The sequence below is a fragment of the Anguilla rostrata genome, chromosome 1, assembly GCF_018555375.3.
Source record: "Anguilla rostrata isolate EN2019 chromosome 1, ASM1855537v3, whole genome shotgun sequence".
NCBI classification, from domain to species: Eukaryota; Metazoa; Chordata; class Actinopteri; order Anguilliformes; family Anguillidae; genus Anguilla; species Anguilla rostrata.
The window spans coordinates 68,641,844-68,656,900 of record NC_057933.1 but is presented as its reverse complement, the minus strand read 5'-3'; the positions used below and the strand labels follow the sequence as shown (position 1 = coordinate 68,656,900).

General features: G+C 43.4%; 1 protein-coding gene across 4 annotated transcripts in view; it reads right to left on the bottom strand.

The window, feature by feature from the left end:
* Nucleotides 1–15,057, bottom strand: part of npr1b (natriuretic peptide receptor 1b) — a 73,167-nt gene that overhangs the window by 31,748 nt on the left and 26,362 nt on the right. For all 4 annotated transcript variants that reach the window (XM_064353159.1, XM_064353148.1, XM_064353136.1 and 1 more), the window contains 3 exons: nucleotides 14,153–14,340; nucleotides 11,517–11,630; nucleotides 9,212–9,347 (listed from right to left, as the gene is read on the bottom strand). In XM_064353159.1, the coding sequence (XP_064209229.1) occupies nucleotides 9,212–9,347; nucleotides 11,517–11,630; nucleotides 14,153–14,340 (438 nt within the window). The remainder of the gene's footprint in view (nucleotides 1–9,211; nucleotides 9,348–11,516; nucleotides 11,631–14,152; nucleotides 14,341–15,057) is intronic.

The following is a 15,057-nucleotide window of genomic DNA, read 5'->3' as shown; positions in this document are numbered from 1 at the left end:
TTTTTACCTAAATGAATGCCAGCAACAATTCAGTTTATATATTTTTTAATCAAATCAAAGGGGCACATGGGGCAGGTGTCCATTGACAAACATTTGCAGTAGAATGGGTTATACCGAAGAGCTCAGTGGCTTTCATCGTGGCACTGTCATAGGATGCCACCTGTCCAATAAGTCGGTTAATCAAATTTCAACCCAGCTAGAGCTGCCCCAGTCAACAGTAAATGCTGTTTTTGTGAAGTGGAAACATATAGGAGCAACAACAGCTCAGTCGTGAAGCGGAATGGAAACAAATCCTCTCAGAGGATGTTCCAATATCTACAGGAAAAGCCCTCCCAGAAGAGTGGAGGCCGTTAGACCGGCAAAGGGGGGTCCGGCTCCACATTAATGCCCATGGTTTTGGAAAGAGATGTTCAACAAGCACATATGAGTGTGATGTTCAGGTGTCCGCACACGTTTGGAAATGTTGTGCAGTTATGGTCCATATGGTTTTATTATTGACTGATGGTGGGCGAGCTGTAGTGGAGTCAGATTTTTATAGCTTTATAGCCACCTTGAAAGCTTTTTATTTGTTTTTCGTGATTAGCAATCATGCTCGGATAGGTATTATCCATTACCAGCCCATTCATTTGTATTTTGTAGCGGTTAACTTACTTTTTCTTTTGCACAATAAAGCATTTTTAATTACAAGGAGCAAACATATTTGATGTAAATAACTCTCTAAGCCAAAATTTCAATGACTTAATGTAAGGTTGAGAAAGGAGCTGCTATTCTATAAGATTAAGTATAAGTAAAAAAAAAAAAAACTGCTTATGCAAAAAACTGCTTTTTAAATTTGATAATTAATGTTATTTTCTTAAACAGGTTGAAAACAGTCCAGTAAGTTTTCTCTCTCCTTGCAGAGGATCTCCGGTGATATTATACAATAGATTGAAATATATATTTTGTCCAATACACCTCTTTTGTAGCCAAAAATTTATTTTGGCATATCCTTTGAGTAGTAGCAGTGCTTACAATGAAACAATTGTGTGAGGTGAACAAGGTGAATGACCATTGACAAACTACAGTCATCCCTGTCTATGGGCTCCCTGTTCTGTCTCATGAGTAAATGGGCAAACATTTATTTCCACGATGGAAGAGGCACATGCATTGCACAGACACAAGTGGCTAAAATCTAATATGGGGAAGGGGATTCACTGAGAGTGATTGAGGTCTTTGGGGAAGTGGGAGAGCAACAGGCACAAGTACACAGGCGGTGGGGGCGGGGGCTAAATCACCCAGAGATTCCACTTCTTCACTTTCAATTTTCAGCCACTTGTGCCCGCAGATATGGACATCTTGTAGAATGGAATAATGTCAAACCCAGAAAATGTGCTGGAGGTGACTGACACATGATTAGGAGAGATGGGTACTGTGCCCAGCACCACAGTGCTTCAACAGTGGGCATTCACACTCATGAGCTTCAAGTGTTTTTGACAACAACTATAAACAATGCAGCAGACAATTTTCACTGAGGCTCTCGAAAATGGCTTCACCCCTTTTCCACAGGAGAACTGGAACAAGCCTAGCCTAAGCTGAAGCTCAAAGTGACTTATAAGCCTGTAGGACCTGGTGGCTTAGCAGGGTAGCTTGAAAATTCTTCATAATATGCAAAAGCAGAAGTATGCTTCACTTTCTTAAAATTTGGAACACACTTGATGATGTTGTCACAAGAGTTGCAATGCCTTTGACCTAACGGCAAAACAAGAGTGCAACATATTTTAACGATATCTGAGAAATATCTAATGAAGTAGAACATAATCACATAATTACCCTCAAGTTCCTTCATAATGGTTACATCTGTAAACAAATTCATCCATGGTTCTACCGGTGGTCACAAAAAGAAAATGATTGCTATGTTTAGTGCAATGATTTCTAGGAAGGAAGAGTATGCATACAAGTAGGCATCAGTGCATACTGAAATTCTGGGTTCTGTCAAGTACGGAAGAACACATCTGGGGATTTTCATGTAATTGCTGTTTGTATACTTCAAGTTTGGGCACCTTTGAAATGTTAGCGAGTCTCTCCGTACTGATGGACCCCCACTATGTAGAGCTAAATAAATGAGCTCTGATTAATTCCTGTCTATTCTAAGACATTAGATAAACAAATTCACGAAGACAGTAAAGTGGCAATAGCAGGACGACCTTCATGCTGCCAAGCCAAAGAGCCATTAAAAATAGCTTGGTGCATGGTGGTAATGAATGATCATCCAGTCTTGTGGTGTCAGACAGAGTGAGATCAGAAACAGAGAGTGGCCATGCTTTAAACCCCCCAGCCCCCCGCCCCCCACTTCTGATTCCAATGCCCTTGTTCGGAATGTATGCATGTCAAACGATGTGGCGATCAGCGACGGCACTACTTGCTTCATGCTCTAATTGCAACACAGCTCATTCATAACAGAACATAGCCAGTGCAATGTTATTCTTCATTCTGGAATGATCCCAGATAAATAAATCAAGGCCTGGACTTTGTCTGTAGTCCAAAGCGGAAGCTTTTCCAAAACACAGTACTAACAGCCGTTGCCCACTGTAAGCGATATGTGATGAAACTGTCACAGGGTCAGAAACACCTGTGTGGAGAACAGTAGAGCGACAGCATTGTTGATCCTGCAAATATTGTAGTTGCCATGGTGGTAACAGGTGACAAAAATATGGCATGCCCAACTCTCTTAAATCAAATGTCCTTGTCCTTTCTTTTTGAAGGAAAATAAGCTTATGTAATTGCGCTTACCAGTTCAATACGTATTTTCGCCTTTCCTCTCCACCTATTTCTAGTCATTAGCAATAGGCTAACTTATTTTGCATTGCAATCATGCTGTAGTGTACAAGATGAGGGAATCGGTACCCGAACCCTGGAACCTTTTTGATCAACAGTACCAGTAGAAAGGACATCAGCGAGTCAGAGGTCGGCTGAGAGCATCGGAGAACTGACTTTCAATGTTTCCTCCGTCCCAAAATCTACCCTTGAGCCCTCACATACTGTAATTCAATGCACATTCACAGCTGAGTGAGTGACAGCTAAGGTTGTGTCATATAAGAAGCTTTGTAAGTGTCGCAGGGCGTGAAACTGCTCTTAATGAGTACTTAATGAGCACTTTTCTGATGTCTGGATCTCCAGACACTTTGATGAAGAGAATTACCCATAATTCTTTGCCCATTGCCCACTGCCCATATTTCTTTACATTGCCATGATGTTCCAGAATCAAATGACAACCAGGAGCCAACACTATAACATAGCAGCCTTAATTTCAATTAATCAACAGAAGTAAATAGTGGAGAAGGTTATAACCTATTGAACAGCTATGATGTCATGTTTTTATGTAACAGTTATTAATCAGAAGCTAGGCTTGCCTCATAGGCAAGTATTTGTCCCACTTTAACTAACTTGCTCTAATCTACAGTAATAGAAGAGTGCAACCTAACAAACATGAGGACTGAGGAGCAAACATCATTCAGATAACTGGCACCAGGGCCATGTTTAAATGAAGCACGTTAAGTCAGATACATAGGTGATAATGTCATTTTACAGTCTGGTCAGGTGTACACTCAAACTCTGAAAAATTACCCTAATGCACATTGGAAACTGTGTGAGTACTTAGACTTTAGGCGTTGAGGGCTTAAGGATGGACATTGGGACACTGGTTTTGCTTGTTTTGAATGGCAAAGGTTATTGTACCTTCCCAGATTGGTCAAAACGGCTGCCGTTGTTGTTTCTGAGAAGATAAAAATATTTTTTCTCCAGCAGGGTGTGAACAGGCAAACACAAGAAAGACAAACACGGCATTGCTTTGGAATGACTGTGTAAAGTCCGTGGAAAGTCCATAAAGTGTAGCCTAATTGCTGCTGTGTATTTCTAGGTATTTCCTCTCATCCGTGTGCTCCTTTTCCTTTGAATGTGTGACATCTCCCTGCTGTATTTATTGCCTGCTGATTCAGCCCACAGATCCTCCCACAGAGCCCTCATAAGTAGGGCAGCACCTGGGCTGCAAAACAGCAGAACCTGCAAAAAACAAAGTCATTCCAGCTACAATGCGCATTTTTTAAATTAGCCCGTTGCCACTAAACGGATTAAGCAAATTATTTTTTTAATTTTTTAATTTTAATTTTTTTAAATGGAAAATGTATTCAGTGCCTGAGTAATGCCACCAAGGTTTTTTTTTTTTTTATTGCAAATTGCCTTCTTAAATCATGTCTAGAATAACATTTTTTTTTACCCCCTTTTGTCCAATCAAGGAGGGTCAGGAATGAAAAGGACTGGGTGGCTAGTCAGCCACTGCGCGTGCAGAGGAGGATCTTGGGATTTCAGTCAATTAATTATACTAATCATGGTCAATCAAGACCTTAATGAGTAGAATCAGGCGTCTTAGTGCTGGGCTAAAATAAAAACCTGGACCCAAATTGGCCCTTTTCGGATATGATTGGACACCCCTGTACTAACCGAAGCCAATGGCACTTAGCTTCATCTGCTCAGCATGGGAAGCCTGCAGGGTGGTGTGGCAGCTGGCCCCTATACAGGTTTAAGGCAGCCCAGTCCCTTTTTATATGTTTTCACTTTATTCAGACTGGGAGGGAGGAGGGATCGCAGATAATGAAGGGATCGCGGCTCAAAAGGTACCATGGTATGGGAGTTCAACCCCCAGCAGTTCAGGGGGCTCATTTGTGGCTTGAGAGTTGCCCACCCTACAGGCTTCACCAGGTATCTGGTGATACCTGCAGGGTGCATTTTGAACATCCAGGCAATTGCATGTCCTGGTCTGGAGGATCTCCTAGCATGGATTACACTAGGGGAGACTGGCACACCTACCGCAGATCTGAGTGATCGTAATTGTTGACGCCCTGTCCATTAGTGTGACATTATCCGAGTTTACTACACACGGTAAATTCACTGTTTTTCTCTATCTTTTCTTCACCATTTCGGATGGTATGACTTCACTTGATCATTGGTCCTGTCCTTCAAGAGGCTGATGAAGAGATGGAACCCCAAGGGTTACGTTTCCCCCGTGCTTTTCCCCAAAGAGGATTTAAATCAGCATGGGCCAGAGCTAGCACTGCACCATTACTTCATGGCACCCAGGTTGCACAGAGCTCCGGCTGGTTCGCCCAGCTTCGCCGCCAGAGTGACAGAGGCCATTAGGAAGACCACTCCTTTGTTATTACCGAGGGCCAGGCCGAGAGCTCCTGCCGTCAGTTACGACACACTCAGGAAACAGAGAACCCTTTCCGAGGAGTGGAGGAGAGAAGGAGTGGGTAGAGATGAAAGAAGGGAAGAGGTGATGGATGAGGAGGAGGAGGAGGAGGGGGGAAGATTGTGATGAAGATGAGGGAAGATGACATAGATGGAGAGCAGGGACGTGGGGGGAAAGGAGTTGTTGAGGGAAGCAACAGAGATTGGAGGGACACTGTCAGAGCAGCACACACTGCTAAACCATTACTGGAGGCCTGGCTTTGCCTGATTAGATTTTCGTCCCTTTTTGCTAATTCTGCAGTGCAGGGGCCTTTTGTGTGGTGACCACACAGAGATGTATGCTTCAGTGAGAGTGCAGCTGGAAGGGGAGGGGAGCAGGACGGAGAAGTGCAGCTGGAGTACAGAGTGTGGCCACTAATGGAGACGGACAGAGAAAATAGCCGAGGAAAGGAGAGAAATAAACACCAAGGAAGTGGCAAAGGAATACTTAGGGAGAGAGGGGGCAGATAATGAGAGAGGAAGACTTGCAGGACTTGAGAAAATACAGATACGTAAATACAGACAAAATAAAACACTGAACGGAAGACAAAGTGAATATTACTTATTTTTAACTGGGGGAGGAGGGCCACATTTAAAAATAGCATAAGCAAAAACCTACTGGAACTGACAACTCATTAATTCCTAGACCACCCCCCACCCCATTGATACCCCATTGAAGTGCTGCCTGTCACCAACAGTATAATCATAAAACATTAAGAAGTCCAAATTCAGATGTTTGTGATTTGGAGGGGGGCCATTTGGTTCTACAGTAGATAATAGCTTCTCACTCTCCTGCAGAATTGATCCATGGAATAAAATTTTGGCACTCAATAACTTAACGTCTGAAAAGTGTGTTATGGGTACAATGAAAGCTACAGAGATGGAACACAAAGAATCACATGATACTGAATTTCGAAACTAAAAATCACCAGCTGAAATCTCAATCAAAACTGTGCCTTGTGTGGATGCGACCCAATTATTCTCTTCCTTCCTTTTTACTATTTGCCTCCACGCTAATCTCAGTGAAGTGCTTATTACGGTACTTGCACTTTGGACCTCGCTGCTCGTACTGATGGAAGAGATTTAGGCGGCAGATAAAAAAACGAGAGGACGTACAGGCACGAGAGGGAAAAGTCACACGGTCGCGGGGAGATAACGGCGAGCCGAAGGACAGCCGCCGACGCTGGGAGGAAGTGCACAGCAAACAGTCCGAGAGCGGCGGCCCGAGCCTCTGATTCGGAACGGCACCCAGGTAACACCGTTTCCTTTCCTCGGTTTATTGCTTTTGACTTCGCGCACAAACACGCAGGCCTGCGGACGAATACCTCTCACCCGCTTGCCTCGGTAATCTCAAACGGGGCTGTTCTGCATTCTGCTATGCACTGTTTTGCTCTCTCTATTTTATATTTGTGTCGAGATTCGTTAATTAGTCTATTGACGCGATGATTTTTTGAACATACAGTCCATTCTGATGTTATGTGTATTACTATTAACTCAGTAACAATATAAATTAAGTCTTTAATCAATTTATATCTGTTTTTGGCCATACTACCTAGGAATAGTGCCATAGTCATCAGTGTAGGAGTGCTTCAGAATGTTTTGCCAAGATGTCATAAAGAGATCTATTGCCAGGAGATACACAGAATATTCCATCAATCTTTAAGTTAAAACCTTACGTGACTCATATGCAGTAAACAAGATGTAAAGGAATTAATTTGTGTTCATTAAAGCGGAGAGAAATTACATAAATAGATGTAAACATAAACTGTACAGTGTAGGTCTGTTTTGGCTTCAAATACTTTTCTACACTTAACTGAGCTTGTCTGGTGTATTGGAACCCATGACATACTCCCAAAAACTGCAAATCCCACATTCTGGTACTACTGGCAGGCTCAGTTGCACCAGGCAAGATCAACAGAGCACAGAAAAGTATCTGAATCCAAAACAAATATGTGTTTGACCCAGGTCTGGTGTAGGATTATCCTGAATTTTTAAATTCTAGGGTTTGTTAGTATTGTCATTTGCAATGTATTATTGAAGAAAGTCATTCTTGCATAATGATTTCTGCCATTTGCCCACACAGCAGCCCGGCATTCCTCATCAAGTAAACAACTGTGGACAGAAAAATGGCAAGGGGGCTGGACAGGAAGAACAGCAACCCCCACCCCCTCCGCTGTTCCAATAAACAGAGAGGATGATGGGAAGGTGGGAGTGATGACAACTGTCTGTGGGGCCCATAACCTCCATCCTGTTTACAGGGCATTGATAATGTCAAACACGTGTCACTGCCTCGTGGATCTGGGATGGTGCAAGCCATACAGGGGGTGGTTGGGGGGGATTTCAGTGGGGGGGGGGGATTAAGGGGTACCCCTGCCATGAGAGAGACACTGCGTCTGCAGGCCTTTGAATACCCAAACAGAAAAACAAAGACTGCCCCTGCTCCACAGAAAGAGTTTGGTTCTGACCTGTCTAGCCCTCTTTCTTTCTCCAGAAATCATTATTACTCAGTCGATTATTCAGGCCCACCTACGGGTGTGCTCTCAGACTGCACAAAAATGCTTTTTCGAACAAACAACAATAAACATTTATCAGCCTTGTAATGGTCATAAATCTGGTGGCCTTTTAATACAGTGTGTGTTTCATTTTCAAAAGTTCCTGACTTTAAAATTCATTTTGAGCTCTAGTAAGATTTGTTCATCCATGACAGCACAGATAAAAGCATGGATACTTTCCAGCTGACAGTTCTAGGTGCCTTTGAAAAAGTTCTCAAAGCCACTATGTTACACTAAGGCTCTTCGGGTTATTTGCCGGGATTATTACGCAACACCACGGCTGCCTAGGATCACGGGTGCTCCCTCATTTGGCAACATCTGCAAAAGTACTGTGGGATGCACAGTGCCAGCCATGGCGTCTGGCTCTGGTGCTTTTGTTAGAAACACCCATGTGTGAGAAAGTTCCCAGTTACTGCTTTGGTTCAAATGAAGAGAGAAAACAAGTTGCTGGTTCAGATCCCATTTAGAATGAGTGAAAGTCACACTACAGTACCCTGTTTTAAGTATGTTGGAAATGCTGCATGAAAGAATACCAGAGCTTCTCCTGACTAGATAAATGGCTCATCAATTACACTGAGGAATTGGGAAAGTGTTTTCACAGAGTTCAGTGGCAGGATGGATTTGCTTAGGGAGAGGGACTTTTTTTTTCACGTTTGGCAGAGGACCAGCAAACTGGGTGAGGAGAACAAGGGGGCGGGGTGGCGTTTAATAACAGAATCAGCAGCGTATGCAGTTCTGGATGTGTGTCTGTTTGTGTGGACAAAGAAAAGAAACAGCTGCTCATCCAAACGGGAGTCCAAACAAACTATGAACTATGCGGCATGGCTAAGAAACAAAAGCACCTTCTTTAATCCAATATCGAACAGAGAACCTGATTCTCACTCCACACCAGGCTGTCTAATCTCTTTTCATGGTTCCTTGCTATTCGGATACAGGAATTAGATCAAGCCTCTGTTTTTCATGACTGTTCATATAACTTCTCAATCCCGGCAGCGACCCCTGTACAGGGACGCATTTGAGAATGCATTACATTTGGCTGGCTTCGTCCGATCCTCAAAAATTCCTTTTCCACTGTAACTGGAACACTCTGACCCAAGCCAGTAAATGCAAGATAACAGGAAATGAGTTGCACAGGAGAAAAAAAAAAAAACTCAAACTGGCCAAAGAAAAGTTATCCCTTCAGTGATTGCACGCTAATTCTAGGTCTGAATTCAGATGGTCCAGATGTTTTGATCATCTTGGCCAGTGGAGCCATTTGATGGGTTCAGTACTGAACTCAAGAAGGCCGACCTAACGGTTTGTGCCTCAGCTGGACAGCAGTGGTACCACCAGAATGGCCGTCTCAATCAGTCAACGGCAAGAAATTATACATTCAACTAAAGGGGGTCCTTGCTTACCGTAGTAGGTGCGGTTCCACATCCTCTTGGTAACGGCTGTCCCTGGAGGCATACCCTCTTCCCCGGCCATGGTCTCGTTCAGGGCATGGCTGTACAGCATCAGCCCGTCATAGAAGCCTCCAGATATTATGTTCTTCTGGGGGGAGAGATGAAAGACATGGGGTGACGTCTTTTCCGTTGACCTCTTTCATTCTCCAGAATAACCACTGCCAGCTTTACCCTCCCCCCTCCATCACCACTCTAGCTTCAGCTACCTTTATGGATTAATCTCCCTGCTCCCTGTAATCTTTGGCTTTTATCTTATCTTCCTTTTGTCTTTTAATTAAGCTCTTCCTTTAACGTTTTGATCTTTTTGCCCTTGCTAAGGCCCTGTTCATATTACTCATAAATACAGTTATGACTTCCTCTTTTTACTCTCTCACCAGTACCAGTGTAGACCAGATCCACAACAGCAATTTCAAATATCTACTTGAAGCTGTCGATACTCCTTGGCTTCACAAATATGACCAGAACAGTTGCGGCTTGGTCTTCTGTCCTCACCGTGGGGCCTTGCCACCTTTGTGTTAAGAAACTCTCGAGGCAGGGGGCACAGGTTACTCTAGGGGGGGGGGGGGGGGATCAGGGGCTAATAACCCCATGCACGGTGTGCATTCTTCATCACAACTCTATTTATTTGACTAAACTGCATGGTAAAAAAATGCGGTGCATTCCACCATAACAAAATACCAGTCTAGCAAATATCATTGTTTTCACGGGAGGCCCAGAGGACAGCTGAGGTTAGCTGGTGAATGAATCAGGCATTGAATGTTTTTTTTCCCTTCAAGTTCTAAATTATCTTTGACACGCCAGCCCACACACATCCACTCCATTTCAAACCAGAGCTGAGAGTGGGAGGTAAGATGGGGTGTGTAGATCCAACCGTTACAGATAGAGGTCCGCATACCGTTTGGAAGTACCCTGCGCCTTTAGTTGTTTAGGGAAATGTATTTGCCTTTTTAATTGTGTGATAAAAATGTTCTTTTCTTTTATGTTGATTAAATATATTGAAATAATTTCAGCCTTTCATAACAACTGAGGATTGATAGGGTGGTGAAATATCAATGACATGGAAATGGGTTAGAAATTAAATTAGGAAACACCAATGTGTGATATGAAGAGAGAGGCCATGCCTACTCTACTTAGTCCTTTAGTAATTGTCAGTAACATCTTTACCCATTTCTCTCCTGCTCAATGGCACATAATCAGCCATAGGCAGCTTCGCCTGCCAGAGTTACTTGATTTGCCTCACTTTTTGAAACCTTTATTGTCTTTTTGCCATGTTTTCCTTCTATAATGCAAACCTCTACACAATTTGGGAATTGTTGCAGTTGTGGTTTTTCTTTGTAATGGTACCATGTATGAACTTGAAGTGCAAAAAGGGACTCATAACTGCCGTTAGTATAAACTTTCTGAAACCAACTGATTGAATCAATCTAAAGGAATTATATGACTAGCCAAATTCATGTCTTTGTCTTAGTTCATGTCTGTTTTTGTTCTCCATATATTCAAATTTCACGTCTGTTTTTTCAATCTCACAATTCTATATTTAAATTCTGTATCATTGGTGGGTATTACCAGCTGTAATCTGTAACGAGCAGACATGCCCCATTATCGAGAGTGATAACAGTATTTATTAGATTGACAGATGCCTCGTTTCTGAATGGGAAGTTCTGGTTTTACAACAAAGATGCAATAGCACCAGAACACTTCTGAGAATCCATTATCATGCGGTGATTGTTCTTCCACGAGGTGCTTTTCAGGCGAGGGAACAGTTTGTGCTGGAAAAACATCGGCCTTAATTACCAAAGCTCAGGTGCTGCGGAGGGGATGGGGCTGAGTGCAAATAAAGGCCTGCAGTTATAGAGGAAAACCGCACGGAGCCTTCTAAAGAGTGCAGCTTTGGATTAAAAATGTCTGTTTATGAAAATAGGTGTTGGCCTGCGGTGAGAGCTCAGACCCTGGCCCCTCTCAGGCTCAGAAAATAATGGTCCAGCCTGCATTTCTCTCACCGCCAGCCTGGGTGATCCAGTGTTCTCTGATTTGTGTATATGTGAATTCTCACTCCAGAATTGCTACTCTCTCTACATGCAGTGTACCGCCCTCTTTGACTTTCACTCCCTCTGTGCTTCCCTCTGCTGTCATCTCCTGCCTTTTATGTATTTTGCCCTTTGTATGTCCCTCATTTCCTCTTTCCCCGTCTAACACTCTTTACTTCACCCCCCCCCCCCCCAACCAGACCCGCCCTGCCCCGCCGCACTCCTCTCACCAATGAGTCCTGCACTGTGAAATTGAACATCTTCTTGGAGTCCTCTTTCAGGTCAGACACAAACTGTTTGTACTCAGGATTCTGCGGTTCGTGGTATGTCAGTATCTTCACGTACTGTGAGACAGGGAAAGAGAGACGGATCAGTAGGTCAGTGTGCACACAGGTCAACATGCACTGCAGTTATCATGAAAAACCGACGTACAATGGGCAGACCACATGTGTGGCAGCAGGTATGGAGGGGGAACCCGAAGAAGACCTAAAAGTGGTAGCCTGGCGTCCTTCTAGACTTGAAACTATTTACCAGGATACAGGAACTGCAAGTGTAGGGTTGGAAAAAGTCTGCTATAGCCTGATTCTCTTGTGTTTAAATTGTCCACGACAACAGATGTTCACTGCTAATGTTGCTAATCCCACCTTTTTACCCCTGCATGTGTATGAAAATACCAAATGTAAAAAAAAAAAAAAAAACACGCAAACCATTTTAACTGACACAGTATTTACTGTAAAACGTATTGCATTACTGCGTATAAGCTTGACTTCATTGAAACAGTACACACTGATCTCTGTTCCTCTGTCCCTCGTTCTGAAGGATTTACCCTCGGCAATCAATCTCATCCAAAGGAGGGGGGTAGTTTGCAAAGTGATTACAGATTCAGAAAAACAGGACAAAAACATCCCTCAATCGTCCCCCATCAACTCATCGGCCATTCACTTTGGCTAAAACCTCTTTTCAGTTGTTCTCTGCTCACTCCTCATCCCTAAGTGTCTCTTTCTTTTCTTTCTTTTTTAAACTTTTTTTTTTTTTGCTGTAGCTTAGCTGATAGCTGTGAGGCACGGGTCATGGAGGTCTCTCAGCAGCAGGCCCCCCTCTCCCCTGGGTTCCCAGGGCCCATGGCCCCTCTGCGCCAGGCCTCTGCTATTTGAGCCTGAACTTTATTTTCCTCTGTCCTCTGCCAGCCATGCAAAGCACATTACTCTGAGCTCGGGCCTGCCTCTCTCCGGAAGCCCCAGAGCATACTGTGTAACTTTAAAAAAAAGTTCATCACTCCTTTCTGTGCCATTGCTGACCGTGAATGGAAGTCACATGGGGTGACACACAATTGGCTATTATGTTTCCCAGGAAAGGGCCGGGTTATAGTCAGAAGGGTGTTCCCCGCATCACCGTGTGGTCGATTCGCCCAGTCATGTGATCCTCCACTGTAGAGCTCAGCCGGTGGTTTGCAGGGTGGCTGGCTGGATGGGTTATGGAGGCCACATGAGCACTCTCACTAATTCACGGAAGATGCTGCTGTGATGGGATGAGCCAATTACACGAAGGATCATTCCAAATTGGAGGGGGACGGGGTGTGTAAATTCAATTAATAGTGTTTTCCCCCTCACAACTGCTTGGGCACTGCAGTGTTCTGAAATCTGATTCCTGAAAGACAGACTGACCTCAGCGATTTGATATAACAAAGGATTAAATAACTTGAGGTGTGCTCCATACCACATCTCACTTTCATTTCGGAAGCTTGTGAAGATTATGAAGAGCACAGGGACCAGTAGTTCTTGGTCTGCAGTGTTATACTGGCCTTTTCGAAATGCCGCTTTTAAAAAAAAGTTTTAAAAAAAGGAAACCAAACTGCTCCAGCGAGAAAAAAACTATTTAGATCATCATTTCATCCTCTTATAATACCCTTTGCACTGCAATAACAGCAGGAAATGGCGATTGTTCTGCCGCTATCTTTGGGTGTCTCAGAGGTACAGCTGATTTCAAAATTACTAAAATAATATCCCCTTGTCCCAGGGACACTTTGATATGGCATTTCCCCCATTTGGAATAACATGTACATGTGCAAATATGTTACAATAACTAATAACTTGTTTCCTGACATTGAACAGCTGTTAGCTATAAGCTGAGGAGAAAGGATTACATGTACATACATTATTAGAACAATCTGTAGCAGGATTTTTTATTTATGAATATTTCAGGGATTTTTGAAGCCATGAATAAAAAAATAAAAAAAATTATGAGCAAATACCGAAATAGTAGCTGAGGTGGTACCAGTGGGAATTACATCACGTTTTTCAGGGAAATTGTTAATGGTTGATTTTTACTATACCTTTGGTGAGCCAGCTGTTTCTGAAACCATATAAGAAGGCGATCATTTAGCTGAGCAACCAGAAGCACACATTTCTTTGACTCCTGTCTTCTGTGTCCTCCTTTTAGTAACTAAGCAACATTATGAGTCATGAAAAGTTTGATGATTAGCTTACTTCAGAAGGTGAACGGCCAGAGTAAAAATGCGGAAAATACTCAAGAGGCTAAGATGTGACAGTGAGGATGGCTACCTCCAACCATTGCACACTGCACACAGTTATTGCACATCAGTAAACCGGACTTCCAAAGAAAGATTAGTTCGTAATTTCATGGGTAGGTTTATTGGCTTATTGAACTATATGTGTTACTTTTAATTATCTAGAAATAGCAAGTTCAGGGCAGTTTGAGAGGGAAGGATCTACTTTACAGGACTAATGATGGCAGTTGCAGATCACAGGAAAGTCGAGTTTTAGTTAGCCCCCAGTGTGAAACATTTTGTTACACTTGTCTAATGTGTGACGAGTCTTGCCAAGTTTTGGCTCTTTTTCCCTCTTACCTGGAAGGCTTCCTTGGCTTTGCTGTCATCTGTATCCTGTCCAGCCCAGGGGTAGGCAGGCTCAGTGCCCAGGCTGTCGCCAAAAATATCGATGTAGAAGAACACGTACTCCTCCCGTGGCAGGGTGGAGTTATTGAAGTGCAACATCAGCCGCCGAAAAATTGCCCGTGAGCAGCAAACATACACAACTGCCAGGAGACAGACACAGGGGAGAGAACTATTTTAAAAAAATACCGACCAACTGTTTTAAATTTTACGAATGTATGATATTCTATCCAAAATAGACATTTTTCATGACCATATCATAATTTTATTTTAACATTCATATTTTTTGACTGAATTTGACTATGGTTGACTGAAACCAGTCCAGTTTTTTCCAAATAACATTTAAAAATTTTTTTATCACACATTGACATAATTTACTCAAATAAGAAAACTGCACCCATGAAGCTGATGTTTACCACTACTTATACATATACCGTAGTCTTTAGTCAGATTAACATGCTTGTTTTCTCACTGTAGGATTTACTATGAGAAATGGTGGTAGCTCATGCTACGGTAACTCTGTCTTCAGTGATGTGAAAATGGCGGTTCGGAGGAGACGATATTAACCAGGCACCTCTGCGCACAAACAGCACAATGCCCGTCTGCCTCCCCGGCCTGCGACGCTGCCCCGGTCCTGCGGTCTGTCACAGCTGACAGGGGGCAGCATGAGTCTCGCTGCTGACGCGGGGGGCGATAACGATCGCACCGAAATGGCCGCTACAGACGCTCTCCTCTGTGTCAACCTCCACCGGCTCAATTAGCTCTCATAATGCGGTAATCACGGGGAGCAGGTCCTCAGCCATGCTCCCACAAATCGCTCCCTCGTTCGCCAGTGGCTGTGAAAGTTCTATTAACAGTGT